Source organism: Mastomys coucha, unplaced genomic scaffold (genome assembly GCF_008632895.1).
Source record: "Mastomys coucha isolate ucsf_1 unplaced genomic scaffold, UCSF_Mcou_1 pScaffold1, whole genome shotgun sequence".
NCBI lineage: Eukaryota > Metazoa > Chordata > Mammalia > Rodentia > Muridae > Mastomys > Mastomys coucha.
Window position 1 is genome coordinate 84,074,430 of NW_022196891.1, and position 20,749 is coordinate 84,095,178.

A 20,749-nucleotide genomic window follows, 5' to 3' on the forward strand; every position below is an offset into this window, starting at 1 on the left:
TAGACACACTCCATGTCGCTATATAGACACACTCCATGTCGCTATATAGACACACTCCATGTCACTATTTACACACACTCCATGTCACTATATAGACACACTCCATGTCACTATATAGACACACTCCATGTCACTATTTACACACACTCCACGTCACTATATAGACACACTCCATGTCACTATATAGACACACTCCATGTCACTATATAGACACATTTCATGTCGCTATATAGACACACTCCATGTCACTATATAGGCACGGTCCATGTCACTATTTACACACACTCCATGTCACTATATAGACACAATCCATGTCACTACATAGACACAGCCTATGTCACTCCATAAACATGGTTCATGTCACTATATAGACAGTTCATGTCACTATATAGACAGTCCATGTCACTATATAGACAGTCCATGTCACTATATAGACAGTCCATGTCACTATATAGACACACTCCACGTCACTATATAGGCACGGTCCATGTCACTATATAGACAGTCCATGTCACTATATAGACAGTCCATGTCACTATATAGACAGTCCATGTCACTATATAGACAGTCCATGTCACTATATAGACAGTCCATGTCCCTATATAGACAGTCCATGTCACTATATATAAAATGCATAGGTCAAACGGGGTGTGCAGGGATGTAGGTGCTATACTTGTTTGAAAACAGCTTTATGATTTAAAAATATCTACTAGACTTCAAACTTTCCTGAATCATTGTATTTTTCTACCTAGTAGTTTCACAGAAAGTCACCCCAAAGGAAGAGCCACAAAGTTGCACGAGGTGACTCATCTCTAAATTTAAGGATTGCTGGTGCTGACAGAGGGAGGTGACATCCCTACTGGCCTTTCCAAAGTCTGGCACTCGATGTGCATGATCTCATCCTATGGAGACAGAATGGTCTACAGATCCCTTGGCATAAGATGATGAAGAATGAGGAAGGAGGTCAGGATTCTTAGCAGTGTAATCTTCAAGAAATGTTCTACAAAGTCAGAATGCTTCTAATCAAAACCTGATGCGAACTTCAATTATGTACTGTTGTCAGATGAGAATGCTCTAGATTCAAGGTGTTTGATGTAGCTGTGAAATATAAGGACTCAAATACAGAGCTAATCAGTCAGGTCTTGAGCAAAATGAAACACAAATTCATGCAATGCTCCCATGTGTCCCCCACATTTCATCGATGTTTTCCCTTAACAGTCCAGCACTAAGGCTTCAGCCAAGGACGGATACTTGCTTCCATGACTGACTCAGATGGCTCAGAGCCCATTAAAAAGAGAGTTACCAAGGACACAGTTGGTCTCCTGGCATCCTATTATAATTCCTTATCTTGCTTTGAAGCAGAGGAGGCACTGACATCAACCTTGGGCCAGCACCCAAGACAGGACGTGTTCAGAGTATTAAAAAGCTCCAATAGGCATCGCCATCTCCACTGGGCTCTGTTTTATTGAACCTAGAATTTGAAAGATAGAAAACAGGTTTGAACCTGGCTTTCAATTCAGGTGGCAGTGGGTGCTTAGATTGCCACAGGAAGGCTTCTGACAGGAGGGTTAGGATAAGCACTGTTAGTCATGGCCACCAGGAGGAGACCTGAGGAGCCCAAAGGTGGGAACACAGAAGAGGTAAAGAATGTGGAGGACAGTCATGGAGATCAGAGCACCAACTGGCTCTAAAGCACTGGCTTAGAATCAGTGAGACCACAGGCTCCCCATGGCAAAGGCCCGATGACCAGTCACAGAAATCCAACATGGAAAAGCAAGACTTGGGGGGAACTCAGCCGAGGTAATGTAGTTGCTAGGAAGGATTCTGACCAAGGTGGAGGTAAGCACTTGCTTAGGAATTTCCCCCTACATCCACAAATCTAACAATGGGAAACTCTACCTTCTCTGTGGTAAGGCCACGTGCAATAAAATCCGATGTACAATGATGTACAGCTATTAGATATATTTATGGTGCTCCCCCTAAAGCTCCTCCCCAGTATAAAGGCAATATCTGAACTCTGCCGTGTATTTTAGGAAGTATTTTGATTTATAAGTGTTTTTAGATGTGCATTTGAATTTAAATATTATATTAGTTGGATCTTGCTAAGACAAACTATTTGGTAATGGCAATGTAAGGAGAGAGGGAGGGAGAGGGGGAAAGAGGGAGGGAAGAAAAGTAGAAGGGTTTATTTTGACTTCCACTTCCAGGGACTGTGGTCCGTCATGGCCAAGGTAGCATGGTGACAGAAGCAGGGTGGGCTGGCCCTACCATGCTCACAGTAAGATGCAGACGAGGACGCATGCCCATCCCTCTTGGGTGTTCAGTCTAGGATACAAATGGTAGGGCTTACCTTCAGGTGACTCTCCTCACCCCAGTTAACTTGTCTTGCAGGTGTGCCCACATATTGGCTTCCACTGTGATTCTGGTTGGCATGACTAATCACCACAAACATCTTTAAGAAACAGAATTTGGGGCTGGGCATTGGTGGCACATGCTTTTAATTCCAGTAGTTGGGAGGCAGAGGCAGGCGGATTTCTGAGCTCTAGACCAGCCTGGTCTACAGAGTGAGTTCTAGGACAGCTAGGGCTGCACAGAGAAACCCAGTCTGAAAAAAACAAAAAAACAAAAAAACAAAAAACAAAAACAAAAACAAAAAAAACAAAAACAAAAACAAAAAAACAAAAAAAGAAAGAAAGAAAGAAAGAAAAAAGAAACAGAATTTGGGATTCCAGTGTGCAATCAGCATCTCTGATGCAGAGTGAGCAAGATGGGAGAAGCCCCAGGAGACCGACACCCTGTGTCCAGAAGAAAAAGGCCCCTGGATTTTGCTATGGACTCCTAAAGTCTTTAATTCTCCCTTCAGCGTCTTCAGGCTGGCGTGGGGGACGTGCGGCAGATGGATGGTGAGGCTCATCGCGAGCAGCACACACATATATCTTGTGAGTTGATTTTTTTATTTGCCACTCAAGGAGAGCAGAGAGATTGATTTGAAAGCACAGTAATGAAGGTGGGAGGCACCAGTTAGACTGCAGCTCGCCTTCCCAACATGTTCTCACCACTGTTTCCCCTCTCTCGTGCTGGCCTGCTCTCCTCATCTCCACACAGCTTTCCTGAAGGGGAGAATGAATGTTCTGATATAAGAAGCCAGAAGCTGAAAAAAAACAGTAGCTGAAATGTTGGAGCACAGAGCTTCTGTGGGTGATGTCTGGTGAGATGTTTCAAATGTTTTAAGTACATCTCAATGTTTGCCATGTGCCCATATGCACTCAAACATACATGTACATTTAAAATAACTGTGATCTTTATATGGAAACGTGGTTTCAGGTTTTCTCTTGTTCCCTTCCTTGTACTTTGTCTCATGACAATAAAAATAATTTGCTACAAGAGGAGTAAGCAATTACAGTTCCTTCACATTACAAGAAACATCTCTGCTCCTAACATATAGCAAAAGAAATGGCTGCCATCGCATCCACCATAGCCAGAGAATGCACCATTCCTTGAGGAGACAGCAAACAGCACAGGCTTGGTGGCACCGCTGCATGCCAAGGACATAGATGGGACCTCAGAGGACTGCTCTCGATGATGTGAAACCAACAGCCAGAGCTGAAACTTCAGGTTAGAGCTGAGTCTCAAATCTGCGATTTTCCTGTCTTTATTTAGTTCTTGGATATGGGAATGATATTCCTAAATTCATGTGGTTTTTGGAAACCCTAATCAAAATAACTGTGAATACATTATGAGACATATTTAATTATTAAATATTTATGTTTACTTACAAATATTTAAATTTACAATGTAAATATTGGTAAAAGATGGATATGTATACATGCATGCATTTGAAACTATTAGTTTCTGTGAATGTGCGTGCTTACATCTTATCTTAGCCTGTCAAGGTACATGCATACCACGTGGTGTGTGTGGAGGTCAGAGGACCACCTCAGGTGACATTCCTCACCTCAGAGTCTGCTGAAGGTAGGCACTCTTTCTGTGTTTACCACCATGCTGGGTACCTCAGACTAGCTGGCCTGTGAGCTCCCAAGGCTTTCTCCTATCTCTTCGGAATACTGTGGTTGCAGACACATGCTCCTGCATCGAGCTTTTGCACAGTTTCTGGGGATCTGAGCACAGGATGTCAGGTTGAGCCATCTTCCAGTCCTGCCCCCACTTTCTTGACTGAGGTAGTGTATTGCTATGGAGCTCTGACTGGCCTTGAGCTTACAGTGTTCCTCTTGCTCAGCCTTCCGGTTGTGGGGGTTACACACAGGGGCCACCGTGCCCAGACTTGAATGTGTTTTAGTAGCATGAAGCTGCTATGCAATGCCCAATTTACAGCTGAGACTGGCGATTTTTCTGCCAAGTCTTGTGTGTGTGTGTGTGTGTGTGTGTTTAATTTGGTTTATTTTTCCAGTAGGAATTTCCAAAGAACATAAGGTCATGGATTTTTGAAATAGAAAAAGTTATCATTTATAATGTTTGTAAAATTTGAGTCTCAAGAGCTAATATGAACACATAGTTATCAGTGATTTTTCACTTCATGGGAGAGTCCTTACCACTAAGTGTATGTGTAAAACTGAAGGTCTCGGTGTGGTTATAAAAGTTTCATGCAAAAAGAGAGGTGTGAGCCAAACTTCCTCTTTAGTCAGTTTGAAATTACGAATGCTGTGCCTCACCAAACAACCCTCAAAGGCTACCAACCACCACTGAGAACACACAAACTTTTGCAACTCATATCAACTGTCCAGTAAAAGAGGAATCCAATTTCAGAAAGTGAGAGTTGTGATGGTTTGAGGTACAATGTCTACCATAAGTTCCTGTGTGAATCCTTGGCCTCCGATGCTGGCATTATTCTGTGAAGTTCTGGCAACTTTGGGAAGTGGGGGTCTACCTGGAAGAAGTAGGCTGCTGCAGCCATGTCCATAGGAGCTGTGTGCCAGCCATCATGTCCAGCTCCTCCTCATTGATCTGTTTCATATCTGCCACATGGTCAAGGAAGTTCTCCACCACAGATCCCACTCCTATGGGGTTCCGTTCAATCAAGGGGCCAAGCCACTGTGGACTAAATCCTCTGAGAGTGTGAGCCAAAACAAACGCCCCTGTAGTCTACTGCATCAGGTATTCGTTACAATGACTAAAAGCCTAACATGAGGCCATGAGTCATGCAACGTCTGTGAGGAAGGGGGGCGTTGGAGATGGCCATGGGCTGATAGGTCTGAGTGTCCAGCTGCTCAGTGCTCATCATCATGTTGGTGCTATGGAAGAGGTGAGTTAGATCAGGAAGGCAGTTAGTGAGGACAAGAAAGATGATGGCGTCAGGAGAATATGGGTGTGGGGGGCTACAGGCTCTTTCCTTTGCTTCAAGAGGCCACCATTTATGTTACCACAGCTCCCTGTTTGCTTTTGTTTCCTCCAACAAGCTAAGCAGTACTGTTTATTGAGAGAATGTTGAATCAGAAGAGCCATGCTAAGTGACTTCTACTTTTAGTAGTTCTGAAAGAATGATTAATTCAAATTTTAGGTGAAGAAATTAAGGCTAGGCAAACATAAGAAATGTTTCCAAGGATGTAGGCATAGTAACTGTCGGTGGCATGTGAAATATTCCACTGTGTTTGACCAGAGTAGGAGCGTAGAGAAAAACTCAGCTCTGCCTGTTCTCTGCGTGAAGTTTACACCTGCTGTCTGTTGTGGATTGCTGTCTGTATTTCGATGCCAATTCTGCTCCCTCAAGAGGGGTGTCCCCACGGGGAGTAGATCATGTACTCAGTTGATTTCAAGTGAAATCTTAATTGGTCAAATAAAGGCTAGAGCCTGTAGTTGGGCAGTGGAAGGAAAAGGCAGGGCTGGAAGTTTTAGAGAGGAAGAGATGAAGGAAGAAGAAGACAGGACAGAGGGAGAGGAAAATGGAGGAAGAAGAGGTGGAAGAAGGAACAGAGACGCGTGGTCTGGAGGAGCCACAAGTAGCTAGGGATCTCATCGCTGGGCAACAGAGCAGTATCGTGGCATACCTGCCTAATCTAGGCGTGCAGCTTCTAAACATATTAACTGAGTTGTGTGTTCTTTGCACGGGCACATTGGGGTTGGAGATTTACCGATATAAATCTGGCTGGTATAAATATAAGTCTCTAGTGTTTTCCTTTCAGGGGTCTACAGGGAGCTGAGTGCATGTGCTTTTTGTGCACATAACCAGAGGATGCTGCTGAAGAAAGAGCACCTTCTTCAGAGAGCATGTGCACTAGGTGTGTCGTGTTTGCCTCGCCTCTTGCATTCTTGCCTCCTTTCAGGAAAGTGTGTAATTCATGAATGATACATCGACAACTGAGGAGGCCAGAGTATTACACATAGACTAGGAAGACCCCAGTGACTGCAAGGGTAACTCAGGCTGCCAGAGAGAAGCTATGTCCTTTTAGCTCTATATTGATGAAATAATTATCTGTATATTTATTTTGCGTCATGTATTAGTGAACTTGATTTTAGTGGTGATTTTTTTTTATGTGGTGTTCTATATTTCATTTAATGACCCTACCTCTTCCATATCTGTGAATTCAGTATCTAGCTCCCTAGGTGGCCTCACTTTGTAGCTTCCTGTCATTGTCCACCTGGATTTTAGTTCCTTGCTCCTGCAGTGTCCAGGGGCACGTAGCACACAGGGGAGGTTGTATTCTCTCATTGCTTGGCCTCGTTGATGTCTTCTTAGCAGAGTCAAGCGTGTGGTCTTGCATTTTATGGTTCTTTACTGACTGACAACTCTTCTAACAAAAATCTGCTCTTGTGACGGGAGCCGAGAAGGATACCTGACAGGAGCAGAGGAGGAGAATACCTGACGTTGTGCTTGGATCTTCACGTTTCTCACCTGTTGTCTTCTGAGGCTTCTGGCCAAGGGCCATCTACACACGTGCAAGTGGATTTTCCTCTGTCTCCCTCCTTCCCTTCTGAACTCCATGTAGGGATGGTTGCTGCTCTCGGAGAGAAGCAACTGGAGAAGGCTGGAGTCAAGCTTCCATTTTGGGTTCCATTGCTTTATTCTCTAAAGTGTGGACTACCTACTTGATAAGAGGAAATTTTTTTAAAGCAAATTTTATTCCATTTATTCATGGAAGTATTTTTTTTTCTTAGAATGTGTTTTTGCTTTCACAATGACAAAAATACAAATGGAATACTTCAGGCATGAATATTTCAAAATACCTGTGCATTTTCAGGCTAGTAGTATGAGTATGTGAAAAACTAATGGTTTACTAGAATTTTACTAATGATGCTCTAGCTTATAGTTTTAAATATGAGTAAAAGAATATCCTTCAGGGCAAGCACCCTCTCAGAGGTAAAGGAGAGGTGGGAGTGGGGTGAAAAACTCTGGGAGGGGAACTGGAAATGGGGGCAGGCAACATTTGAAGTGTAATAAAATAAAATAATCCGATAAAAACAGTTCATTCAACTATTCTGCATGTTTGTAGTGTTTGTCGTATGTTGTATGTGTGTGGTACATACATGTGTGAGCATGCAGGGGCCTGAGACAGATCTTGGGTATGTTTCTTCCTTACTCTCCACCTTATTGCCTTGAGATAGGATCTCTCACTAAATACAAAGTTCAGCCAGGTTGACAGACCAGCAAGCACTCAGAATAGGCCTGATACTATGCAAGCATTGTGTTTATATGAATACACAGTCATGTCCTGCTTTTTATCTGGGTGCAACATCAAATTACCTTGAGTAGAAATTTTCATTGTGAGGATGAATTTGGGAATGGGATTAGGGGCACAAGAACATCCGTTGTTTATTTAACATAAATATTCCAGGAAAACTCAAGCCTTTAGGAAAAAGTAGGAATCTTACCCGGCTTCTTCGCAAATCACAATTCAGAGTCACCAGAATAGCCACAGCCACAAATCTGGGTGATCTTGTGGCTGCTCCATTCTAAGCGGCCTACAAATGCGTTTCTCATTTGAGAACACACCAGCTTGGCTCACATACCCACTACTCTGTGTCTGTCGTATCTCAAATTCCAGGGCGTTGTTATGCAGCAATTTCTTCTGAGATGAAACATTCCCTTCTGCAAGGAGCTGCTAAGAGTCAGAACTACACAACTCATAAGTTTTAGGAAGTTCCTGAAAGTGACCAGATGCAAGATGCCCCTCCCTCTTCTAAGCTTCTAAAAGTAGTAGTAAAGACTGCTAAGAGACACTCTCAGACAAGCTGAGGTGCCTGAAAGAGGCTCAGACCAATAGAAGGTGCCTATAGAAGATACTCTTTAACTTTAAAGCTGCCTGCAAGTTGTGCAGTGGGCTCTAGATTTCCAGATTTCATGAACTCTTGCTGATGTGGGCTTTTGGTGATGCAGTTGTCTTTCTTTGAGCCATTTCTACTCCTATAAGTAACCTCAATAAAACACATCGGTTCATCAAGTTGAATTGTGGTGGTATCCTTACTTTGATGTCTTGTTGGTTCCCTGCGTTAGCTGAGAGAGGTTTGTTTATGTCTGTCAAGGAATAGTGTCATACAACAGACATGGAGATATTGTTGGGATAATGTATCATCATTTCTCTTGTGGAAGTACTTTTATGGTAACTACTTCCCTACCACCCACACTTCAAATCATGTTAGTTTTTACTAACTGTTGTCCAGTAACACAGGGAGGGTTAAGGTTGCTCATAACTAAATAGAGTGACAGGGGTCAGAATTTTGTCATGTCAATAGAACCTTCAATGGAACCACTTTTTCACTTCGGGTGAAAAAGGCTATAGTTGTTAACAGATATTCTCAAAAGCATTTGTCCCCAAATAGATAAGGAAGTATGAAATAACTCCACCCCCCATGGCTATCCATCACAAACTCACATATACCCCCTTCATACAAATACCGCACATGACACATACACCTACCCCCACCCAAAACACACACAAAATGAAATGTGTATAAAATAAATGTTATAGTTTATTGAATCACAGTGAGTCTGGCTCACTGGTAAATTAGAATAGTTCTTATAAAAGCCTCTTTTGTATTTTCCTTTCTAACTATAAAGTTTTATAATGAACCAGAAATGGTTTTAATTTTTTTCTTCTGACAGATGAGAAAGTGAGAGCAGGAGAAAGAGGGGAGAAGAGGAGGGATGGGAAGGACAGATGACGAGAGCTGGAGCTCATGGGAGTGCACGGAGGTTAAAGGGCTGATGTCAGGATTGCTCCTCCGCCATGGAGGTCAAGTCTGGAACTCTGGGCAGTGGCACCTTTCATTTCATGCTCACTTCATCTTAACTTCATTTCCACATTTTGTCTTCTGTTCTCTAAAACCAAGCAGCACAGTGGGAGGGAGAAGGCACTGTGTTAAAACACGTTTTCACACTCTCAATACAAAGTGTTGCCTCAGTCTAGGAAGCAAGGGCCCTGCCATGGACACCTGACTTTTGTGCGTATTCTCCGTGTTCTGGGATGCCTTTGTCTGCACATCCAGATTAGCAATCTTGAAGACAAGTGTCAGTAATAATCTTCCTAAGTTACTGAAAACACAGGACACTCTTCCCATGAGCAGGTGGGTGAGTGACAAACAGAATCTTCAGTATGAGGACAGTTTAAGAGAAGTGTCTTCGTTTATTTTCTTTGACAGCTCACTATGAGAAACCTGAAGGTTACAAACGTGTACAATGCCAGTATGAATGGCCAGGTTTCATAGTTTTTCTTAGTGGCTTAAAACTTTAATCCCCAGCAGGTCAAAGTGTGCCTTAAATGTTTGCTTACCACTCTCGACTTACACAGCTCATTTTCCTTACCCAGTGGCTACAATACTGTTTCCTCTTTACAAAGACAAGAGAAGTTTCCATTTTTTCCAACCCATATGTCAAGTATACTTATTTTTTATTTTCAAGTTTTGAGTCGTTCATACGCTAGATTGCCACAGAATGCAGGAAAATGAGCACTGCTTTTCATGTCTAAACAATGATTTAATTAAAACTTACCTCCAAATAGAAACACATTTTAGCAGAAAGACATTCTGGACCAAAGCCCATTCCAAAGAAGGGTGGGGATATTCATCAGAACATAATGTAGGATAACTCCCACGGATGCTGCATTAACTCTGATGGGGCCCCATTCAGAGTTCAAATATAAACAATGCTCTCGGCTTCTTGGGACAATGCCTTTCTACTCTGTTTACTAGAGATTTCCTGTCTGGTGGCATGAACGGGGCTGCAAAGATAGCTAAACACTGACACGGCCCAGCGAAGTCTGATTTAGGTCAAACTGATTTGGGGACCTATCAAAAAGTGACCAGTGACAAAGGCAAATGAAAGAAATGACTAGCACTGCAAATTCACAAACTATGTAAAACATGAGATGAGTCAGCAGGCAGTTCTTTAAAGTCTGCCACACACGTGTGTTTGCGTGTCTGCCATACATGTGTGTCCTTGCATGTCTCTGCTCTTTAATTAGACCAATGTGACAAGTTTGTTGTTCTTGCTCTTATCATTCACTATAAACAATCTAGCAAGTATTTTATCTTCAGAAAAAAGTAATAACTGTGCCTTATATTATCATGATTAAGAAGAATTGTAATGTTCACATGTTTGTAATTGCAGAGGAGAACTATTAAGCTTCATTGGAGAATTTGGTTTAACACTGCCTTTGTCTGATTAAATGAAAATTTAAAACTAAGTTGAAATATAAAGCAGAATCGGGAAAAATAAGGTTAATGAAAATCTTACCAGTCAAAGATAACTACCATTACCATTTCTGCAATATAGTAATGCATATATACATATTTTACATATACATGGGTATATAGAAATATGCTTCAACAGATATGCAGTTATATATATATGTACATGTGTTATGCAATCAAATTGAACAGTGGTTTTAAACAAAGCCTTCTTAGAAATAGGCATTTTCTCAGACCAGAGTGTAAAAACATTTTCCTTTTTTTACATCAGTATAGAATTACACTGTATTCGCTTTCACTGAACTTGCTATATATTAATCAGCATTTAGGTTAGTTCCAATACTGTTGTGTAGTACTTTCCTCGGAATAAAGGCATTTCATCCTGGAGGGAAACTTCTTAAGACTCAGGAAGTTCTTAAGGAGGCTCCTTAAGAGCCAGGGAGCCAACAACTCACAAATCTCACCAAGTCCCTGAAACCAAGCAGATCCCCCAAGGCCATATCAGCAGTAAGAGCTGCTGAGGAGGGCAGACTCTATGCACTGAGCTGCCTCCAAGTCATGCAGAGGGATCCAGGCTTGTAACTCTCAAGCGTTGTCATCCATGTTGGAATGGGCTTTCAGGGATGCAGCTGCTTTCGAGGTGTCCGCATTCCTGTAAGTAAATCCCTAATGGTACTCTCTTTAGTAATCCAATAAACTCACTTAGTTACCAAGTTGAACTTTGATGGTTTAGTGACTTTTTTCTATTATCAGTTCTTTATCTGGCAAAAATAGGTGATTGGTCATGCATCCCAGAAACAGCATCACACAAGAAATACTTCCTTATAAAGCCATAATAAACAGAATTAATAAATCTTTTAGTTAAAAGCTGCATACATATGATGTGACATACTACGGGCCACAGATACATACATATTCAATGGCAATAATACTTTTTTTTTTTACCTGCCCCCCTAAAACTCCCTCAGGGTATTGCTTCTTGAGTGCTAGAGAGCAAACTGCAGGCCTTACGAGTGCTAGGCAGCCACTTTCCTACCAAGTCAGCCTCACCCTGAGACTTGTTTTTTTTTTTTTTATTAGATATTTTCTTTATTTACATGTAAATTTCTCCATTCCCAGTTTCCCTTCCAAAAATCAAAGAAACAAGGCTCACAGCCATCCATTGAACTGAGTACAGGGTCCCCAGTGAAGGAGTTAGAGAAAGGACCAATGGAACTGAGGGGTTTGCAACACCTTAGGACGAACAACAATATGAACTAACTAGTACCCTCAGAGCTCCCAGAGTCTCAACCACCAACCAAGGACCGCACATGGAGGGGTCTGATTGTTCTGGCAGCATGTGTATAGTAGAGGATTGCAATTTGATCATCAATAGGAGGAGAGGAGCTCGGCCCTGTAAAAGTTCTGTGCTCCAGTGTTGGGAAATGCCAGGGCCAATAAGTGGGAAAGGGTGGGGTGGCAGGCATGGGGAGGGGGGAGGCAACAGGGGTTTGTTTTTGTTGTTTTTGTTTGTTTCTTTGATTTTTGGAAGGCAATAATACTTTTAACCTTTGAAACAGTGTTCTTACCTGGTGACACAAGTGTAAAATTTTTCTATTAACTAGGAATATTTTCCATTTCCTCTCAGGTATTCTTCCGGAGAAGTTAAGTGGTGAGTATTAGTATCAATCTTTAATATATTAACACCCAAGTCGAAGCCTTCAGAGAAGTGTGAAGCAGAGGAAACTCAGCCAGCATAACCAAATGTCGGGATGCTTTGTGGACACCATGCTCTTCCCAACAGGCCAGTGTGTGCTCTCTCACCTGTTGGCCTGGGGGACGCTGGGCAATTCTAACACATGACTTCTTATATGTGACCTTTCCCTTCAACTATCTTTTATCTCATAGCTGCTAAAGGTGTGCAGAAAAAGAAACACACACACACATATCACAATACTGTCCATGATCTTAGTTCAACTGCAATCATTTTTTAATCTAAAATACATTAGCAATAAATATAAAATTATTAAAACCTTATTTGGCTCTTGAATTTTAGTGGTTCTTTTTTTCTTGTCCATCCTGCATACTTTGGTAATTATCAGAGACCCTAGATTATTGCTATCACTCTAAATTAAGTAACGAATCTTTACCTATAATATTTAAAATGTCCTAAGAAATATTTTAGCTTTTGGGATACCACTGGTATATTTTCAGGCACTGTATAAACCTTTAACTGTGCTATTTAATTAAAAGATAAAGAATACCTCAGACATTTGTTAGTTCTGGTAATGCATTTTAGTCCATTTTAGAGAAGATATTTGAAAACTAAAACCAATTGTTGAAACCATCAGATTAGAATTAAAGATATTTATGGAATTTCACCTTACATGAATATTGTTACAGCATTTTAAAAGTACTTAACAGTTACGTCAGTCTCATTTGATATTTGATTAGTAATTTATTTAGTGTATATTTGTAAGTACTCAGCAAAAAAAAAAAAAAAAACAATTCATACCTTTATACGATTTCTCCAGCTTTTGAATATAACTTTCCATACTTTGAGAAGAGTTCAAATGACGGCAGAACAGTCTGAAAGTCCTAGGGGAGAGAGCACAGGTTACCATAGAGATCCCACTGGCTCTTCCGGCATTGCTAGAGCTAGCATTCAGATTAGCTTGAACTCCAAGGTAGGTTTTAACAACCACCCTTCAGGTTTCCTCATCACCCCTCCCCCATACACACATTTTAGATATTTTATCAGTTTAAAGCTTTCATTAAATTCAAATTCTTTTTTTTTGTTTGCTTGCTTTTTTGTTTGTTGTTTGTTTCTGTTTTTTTTAGTTGTTGTTGTTGTTTGTTTGTTTGTTTGTTTTGAGACAAGGTCTCATTGTGTAGCCCTGGCACCATTATGTGGACTAGGCTGGCCTCACACATGTCGGTCTTCCTGTATCTGTCTCCTGAGTATTGGGATTATAGGCATGCAGCACCACACCTTGCAAACACACAGTTTTTAATGTCTATGCGTGGCACATGTAAGCAGCTCTGGGCCGTGCCAACATGAGATTTAATTACATGCTTTCAGGGAGTTTGCAACATGATGGCCTTTGCCTTGGTTTTACATTTGTTAACAGAATCACAAGAAGAGGAGTGTGGTGTGTCCAAGTCCCTTTGCTAGAGGCCGAGCTGTGAGCTGGAGCCCCCTCACACTTGACTTGTTCCTTAGGAGGCACTTGCAGAAGGAGTCTTTTGCAGGTAGCCAGATTCGAAGCATTTGATTAAGAAATGGGTGTTTCTGCAGCCTGAGGGTTAACAGGGCAACTCTGAATACTGTGAACAAACTGAAGAGGTTTGGGATTTTTTTTCTTAAGAGTCTATTAGTGAAGAAAATTTTGTCTGAACCTTTCTGGCTGAGGAAAGCCTTGGAGAAAAGCTCCATCCTTGGCCCGAGTCTTCAGAAGGTCCACACTTGACAGGTAAGTACACAAAAGCAAGATTCTCAAACGAGCCCGTGGTGTGTCAGTGTTTCTGTTGCCACACGTCTGACTCTCTGCTCTGGAACAGTAGACTCCTGACCCTAACTATCTGTTTTGATGACTAACCTTAGGCCCCAGGAAAATGCCTGCACTTGTCTGGGTTTGTCTGCCCGAGTGGCTGTGGTGGGCCCTACTTCCAAGTGCAGAGACCATGTGTGCAATGAACATTCAGATAAAAAATAGTGAGTTAGTCTGAATGAAATGCTCCCCTGTGAGCCGCATGTGGATGAGTGTGTCTAATGAAGCTTGCTTTTCCCATGGGCCTCAGCTCTGTCCCTTCTGTTCCAGACACGGGAGCAGAGGTGATCCAAACCCATCTCACTGTTTGCAGTATCTCACGCACATTTACCAACAGCCAGTATCTCAAACAGCTCTTCCCCTTGAATCTAGAACATTCTGTTGTCTGTGTCATGTGATAGCTTGACGGGCACCATCCCCTAGAACTGTGAGTAGCTCCATTTGTGTGAGTGTGTACAGCGGTATCTTAACGTTCGGAACAAATAGACCTGTTCCACACGAAAGGCTCAAGAGGAATGAAATGAAAAGTAGTTTTTCTCAATCTATAAGATAAGTCTGTTATATATAAAATTATAGCAACAGTGATATGATTGGTGAGTGCAGCAAACGATGTCAATATGACATGGAAGGGTCTGGAGAAACAAAAGGGAATCTGTTAGCATCTTTTAATAAGCGAGGCAGTGGTACTTGGAAGGTGACTCATTAGCTGTGAATACCTACCCACACTCTAGAGTAACCGTGAGAAGTTTTTAGGGACTGCAGCTGAGTCTGAGAGTGAGGAGATGTGGGATACTATAAAACAGTCAATTAATAGCATATGTGTTAGATAAAGATGAAGTCAAACTCAGACTAAATAAAGGGTAAGCATAGCAAAGAAAAAGCAGTTACCACAGTGGTCGATAGTAACCCAGATGCATTAATAGTCATTTTATACAGGCATGGTCTAAATGCCCCATAAAAGACAATGGAATGCTGAATAATACATTACCTAAATATTTGTCTTAAATGAAAGACACAAATAGTGAAAAGCAGGTGGACAGAGAATGGCCCTGTGTGTTCACACTAGTCAAGGAAGAGATGAAAATGCTTTATTAATTTTGGATCAAACAGATTTCAGAGTAAGAAAAATGATAGGGGATAATGGGAGTGACTGTAGAATGCTAAAGGGGTCAAGTCTCCAAGAAGACCTGTCAATCAGTAATGTCTATGTGCCTGGAATCAGAGGGTCAGCGTACATGAGGCCGAGACTGATAGAGCTGGTAAGAAGCGGATGGCTTCACTATTGTAGTTGGCAAATTCCACACCTCTTTATCAGTGACTGACAGATCCAGCAGGTAGAAAATCAACAAGGGGGTAATTGAACTGAACAGCACTGTCAGTCAACTGGATGTAATTGACATCTATAGACTTTTTTATCCACCAGCAGCAGGGTGTACACTTTTCACGGATTCATACAGAAATACCACCAAGATAAACTATGTACTGGACCATAAAACACCTTAACAAATTTAAAACAAACCACACAAGTACCATTTCATAAAACAGCAGACTTAACACTGGGCATCAGTGACAGACACATGGAAACCTCCAAAAATTTGAACATTAGATAGTGCACCCCTGAAAAGAACACCAGTCAAAGAAAACTCGGGAGGAGACAAATCTGACTGAGAGTGAAATAAAGCTTATGCAGATGGCGGAAGCAACAGGAGCCGCATGGACAGAACGGAAGGCAAGGCCTTGCCCAGTGACCACAACATCTGCTTCAGGAAACTAGGAAAAGAAGAGCACTCATAAGCATGCAGAAGAAAATGAGCCAAGTAGAAACCATGAAATCCAAAACAGAAAGCCTGGCCAGGGGCATGACTCAGCAGGTGAAGTGCCAGCCGCTCATGCACTAAGCCTGGCCAGGGGCATGACTCAGCAGGTGAAGTGCCGGCCGCTCAAGCACTGAGGCCGGACTCTGGACCCCAGAACACACGAATTCCTGTACTCTAGAGGCAGAGGAGGCTGGACTCTGGACCCCAGTACACATGAATCCCTGTACTCTAGAGGCAGAGGAGGCCAGACTCTGGACCCCAGTACACACAAATCCCTGTACTCTAGAGGCAGAGGCAGGGATCCCCTGCGTGGATACCAGCTGTAAGTGGTGAGGCCCAGCCTCCTCAGTGACAAACCCTGTGACAAACAGGAGACAAGAATATGTCAGGCAGTTCTGGTACGGAGACCTTAAAGCCAAGGGGTCTGTTTCTTCCACTACACTAGAATGCTCTCAGATTTTCCCCAATACCATTCGCCTCAGTGAACAAAATGCAAAGTAATGAGGACGACGGCCTGTGTCAGCTTCAGGCCTCCACAAACAAGTGCCCATGAGTGTATATGCACAGATACACACATGTAAACAAACATATGCATGTGCACACATACATGAATATACATAGACGCATAAAATAGGGAAACAGAAAGATCAAATAAATACATCATCCACTTCCTTGTCAATGCTGATAAAACCAGGAAACTGCTAACCAAGCTGAGCAAGAAAAGAAAGCCAATAGGCTAAAAGCTAACAAGGGAAGGACAGACAGACCTCAGGCTCCAAGAGGACAATACAGGGATGCAATGAGGAAGTTTATAGTTAGAAAGTATATAACAGGCAAAATTGCCCAAGGCTCTGAGAGACACTGCAGGAACTCTACTAGGAAGAGCAGATGATCGCAACAGCCTGTATTTACTACAAAATGGAAACAAGGCATCGTTCTCTCCTTTGGCCACAGGGGTGTCTCATTAACTGCCTAGTGGGGTGGTAGGCCTTTCCACTTCATTGTGGAGATGCACAGAACAGCACAAGGCTCGCAGCTCCATGTTTTCTCCCCTCTGTCCACCAGTGGTCAGAGTCTGCTGGTAGTCCACGTTTCCTGTCCTCTTAAGTGGCCCACTAAAGCAACCAACTGGTTCTCTGACAAGTTCAGAGCAACGTGATGAAGTAGGCTTTGATCCTATAAAGCTATTTTAAACAAGTACTGTGAACATACATAAACATATGCACTGACATGTACAGATACGATTAAGAATGATTATAGCCAGAAGTTCTGGGCTTTTCTTCCTTCAGTCCTGTTACGCTCTTGTGCTCTTAACTTCCGACTTCTGTGAGTTATAGAATTCCCCCTCCCCATACATACAGCTAGTATCTGGACCTGTGTGTACAGAGTGCTGCGTTCTGTCCAAGCCAATACCAGGACTTAGTCCTGCCTAGGGCCAGACAATAGACACAAGTGCCCAGTTATGTGGGTGAGCATGGATTGGTCTATTCTGGACTGTATAAGGGAAATCTTTTAGAAAGCCTTAACCAGCTTTGCTTCATTCTCTGATCTCCAGGCCCTCGCAGCCTTAGCCAGTAACTAACTGCAGCTTTTGTCTAGGGAAAGCTCTGGTCCTGATTCCAAGTTCCATGCAAGTTGCTTCTGACACAATCAAATGGTCACCCTGCCATGTGAAGCGCTTTACTCCTAAGTTCAAGAAGCCACTTGCACCATGCTGTTACGCTCTTAAGCCCAGGTTAAACAGGGGCGGGGGTTGCTTTTCTGAACAACATCCTCATCAAGAAAAACACTGGGGATAGTGACTCTACATCCTGCCAGAGCAGACAGCTTTTGCTATTAGGATGCCTAGCCAAACACAAATCATCCACTGCCGCAATGAGCTCCTTGGGACAGCTTAGGAGTGTTTGGAAGTGAATGGCTCTTTCAGCTGGAAAGCAGCCCAGGTCTATTTCAAACCCAAGTCAAAATGACAAAGAGTGAATTTCCTGGGCCACTCAGCCCAGAGTGTAGGAACTCTAGGTCGGCAGCTAGTTATGTAAGGCTCTCCAACAGGCAGTCACAGCTGAGCATATAACCAACTCGTGCCCATGTCCCTCAGTGAAAGAATGCTGCTGTGCCATGGACAGCGCCCCGAGAGAAACAGTGGTGGGGGGGGGGGCGCATCACAGGTCAGGCATATACCTATCAGCTGAAATTATTTTAATATAGTCATCTTTGAAATATTACAGAGATTTTTCTCTTAGAACTAAGGAACCAAGGTAGATGATAAGAGATGTTTGTCTGAACATTCCTTGCTATCTTAGTGAAAATGGTCTCTAGCTACTCTTTTGGATTTCCTGTTCTTCTCAAGTGGGAGTTCATGGGGTGCCTTCAAAGAGTGCCTGACATTTTTCATGCAAACCAAACCTAAATAAGCCTTCTAAAAGTGTTCTGAGTTACCTTCAGCTAACTTTAAAAAACACTCATTTTGGAAGCCACATGGCTGAGAGATATATTATTAATTTCCTCCTGGTTTTGGTGCAGGTGGCATTGCTGGTATATGCATCATAATGACAATGGTGACCCACTCTTCAAGGAAGCCAAGGCTGCTCTGTCAGAAGTCTGCAGCCCGTCCTCTGTGCATGCGCAGGGGCATTCTCTCCCAGCAGGTCACTCCTCTTGCTGGGCATGCATCCCATGAAGGGCTGGAAGGGCTGGAGGGCTGTGAAGAGTGTCTGTGATGCCTTCACGCTGTGGTGTACCCCTCCCCTCTTCCTCCATACGGTGCCTTCCCATGAGCCTCGTTTGTCTGGAACTCTGCTACGCAGCCTGGCTTCATACTCCAGATCCTGTTCCTGCTTTACAAATGCTGGGGTTGTGGTTGTGCTCCAAGCTAGGACGCTCTGTTCCTCTACCCCGCAAATATCCAAACACAAAGGGCCTACACTCGTGAAAGACAGATGGGTGTCCAGTCGCCTTACCGCTGGCCACCTAAAACACTCACGGCCCTCTCAGTCAGACAAGTTCTGTCCCGCTCTTGTCACATGAGGAAGCCCTGGGATGACAACAGCATCTCCACAGTTTTATCCAAAGCACAAACACTGGGCAGCTGCCTGAGCTGAGGATGTGCCTCTGTTTACTCCAGGGTTTCAAGTGTTCTGTTCTTTGTATTCTAAGTCACAAGACCTAGGCTTTACATGGAACCACTTGTAAATGCATGGAAAGGGTCAGTGTTTAGCTGTGAAAAATGATGACAAATCGTCAACCTGAACCTAAACAAAAGGAGAATACACCTGCACATGACCTCCTAGCCTGGAGGCTGCAGGTGCCTGCAGGCTCTGCCCACAGACTTGTGAGGGCCTCAGACTCAGAGGAAACTCTGCCTTGGAGCCCAGGGCCTCCAGAAAAGTTTCTTGATCTCAGGCAAGCCCCCAAATCTCTATCATGCTTATTGCCTTCTAAAATGTGGGAGGCTGAGTCAGGGGAGTCACACATTTGAAGTCAGTCTGGGCTCCGTAGAAGGTTCCTTGTCACTGTGTGCCAAATAGAGAGACTTCGCCTCAACTGACAGAGACAGCAGAGCCAGAGTCCAACACGTAAGTACTTATTTTAGAGAAACACTTGAGTGCTCTTGTTTTAAAGTAAATATGATGAATAGTCTCATGTGCTTTCCAGGGCTCACCATACTTGTCTCAGGTCAGAGGGGGCATAGCCAAACTGTAGTCTTGTGCATTTGAGGTGCTTCTTTCTTCTCTGCTTTCTGGAGACATCCTTCCTGAGAGCTCCACCCTCTCACTGTCACTCACTGAGCTCACCTGTTTAGTTCTCATAGTCGGGTCCCTGTCTCGTGCACTGTCTTGGCTATAAATACACACATAGGCACTGGCAGGCCTGAAATATGAATCAGCACATAAGGGGTGGGGATTCTTGTTTTGAAATCTATTGTACTATGTGGTACATATCTCATAGTAAAAGGAGCACCATGAGAGAACAGTATGTCAGGAGAAACAGATGCACATACAGAAATAGATGTATGCGCAGAAATATAGGGATCGATATTAATTTCACTGAAATAAAGCAAAGACATCCAACTAGATGCTGTGCTGTAGCTAGGAAGGTCCGTGGCCTGCTCATTGCTTTTTATCACATCGATAATGACGTCATAGCAGGAGGCTCTGGTAACGCCACCTGTGTGTACAAAGGTGACATGAGGTAAGCAGGAGGGATGTTGGATGAGACTGGTACTTAAGGGATCGTATGGCTTGCCCATGGCTAATCTCCTGGAAAATACACTGCAAAAATGTTCAGAGCTAGTATCAGGGTGGCTTCACAAGAACAAATTACAATGGGAATAACAATAGACACTAACATGATAACATTCCGAAATAAGTGTTGCTTGGTAGAAGGAAAACCACATGCCTCTGTGTAAGGAGTCTCCCTAGGGATGATCTCATTGATGCCAGGAACCGCTAAAAGCCAGGTGACATATTATTCATAGTTGTATTCTCGGGGTTTAATTTAACACAGTTGATAGGCACAGAGTGGGCTTGGTAACTGCCTGGCCAAAGACATGGCTGAACAAATGCACCCATGGGCTTGGGCCTGCATCCCTTTGTGGGCAGTGCATCTTAAAACCTGTCTGCCTCTCAGCCTGGCTCTCTAGAAATGTCATCAGAACCCTAGTGTCAACTCACACACTAAAGGCTGAAGCCTTTAGGATCCCAGCTAGCTGATACAGCCTTGTCTCACGTCACAGCTACAGCCCAAGTCTCGAAGCACTTGTAA

The 20,749-nt window shown here is 43.0% G+C and overlaps 1 protein-coding gene across 4 annotated transcripts in view; it reads right to left on the reverse strand.

The window, feature by feature from the left end:
- The window catches only part of Spata17 (spermatogenesis associated 17), a 229,704-nt gene that overhangs the window by 25,313 nt on the left and 183,642 nt on the right, over window positions 1-20,749 (reverse strand). For 3 of the 4 annotated variants that reach the window (XM_031338127.1, XM_031338146.1, XM_031338155.1), the window contains 2 exons: window positions 13,133-13,215; window positions 8,899-9,271 (listed from right to left, as the gene is read on the reverse strand). In XM_031338127.1, the coding sequence (XP_031193987.1) occupies window positions 13,135-13,215 (81 nt within the window). In that variant the 3' untranslated portion in view covers window positions 8,899-9,271; window positions 13,133-13,134. Of the gene's footprint in view, window positions 1-8,898; window positions 9,272-13,132; window positions 13,216-20,749 lie in introns of those variants that run through there. The other variant, XM_031338137.1, reaches the window with a different exon arrangement.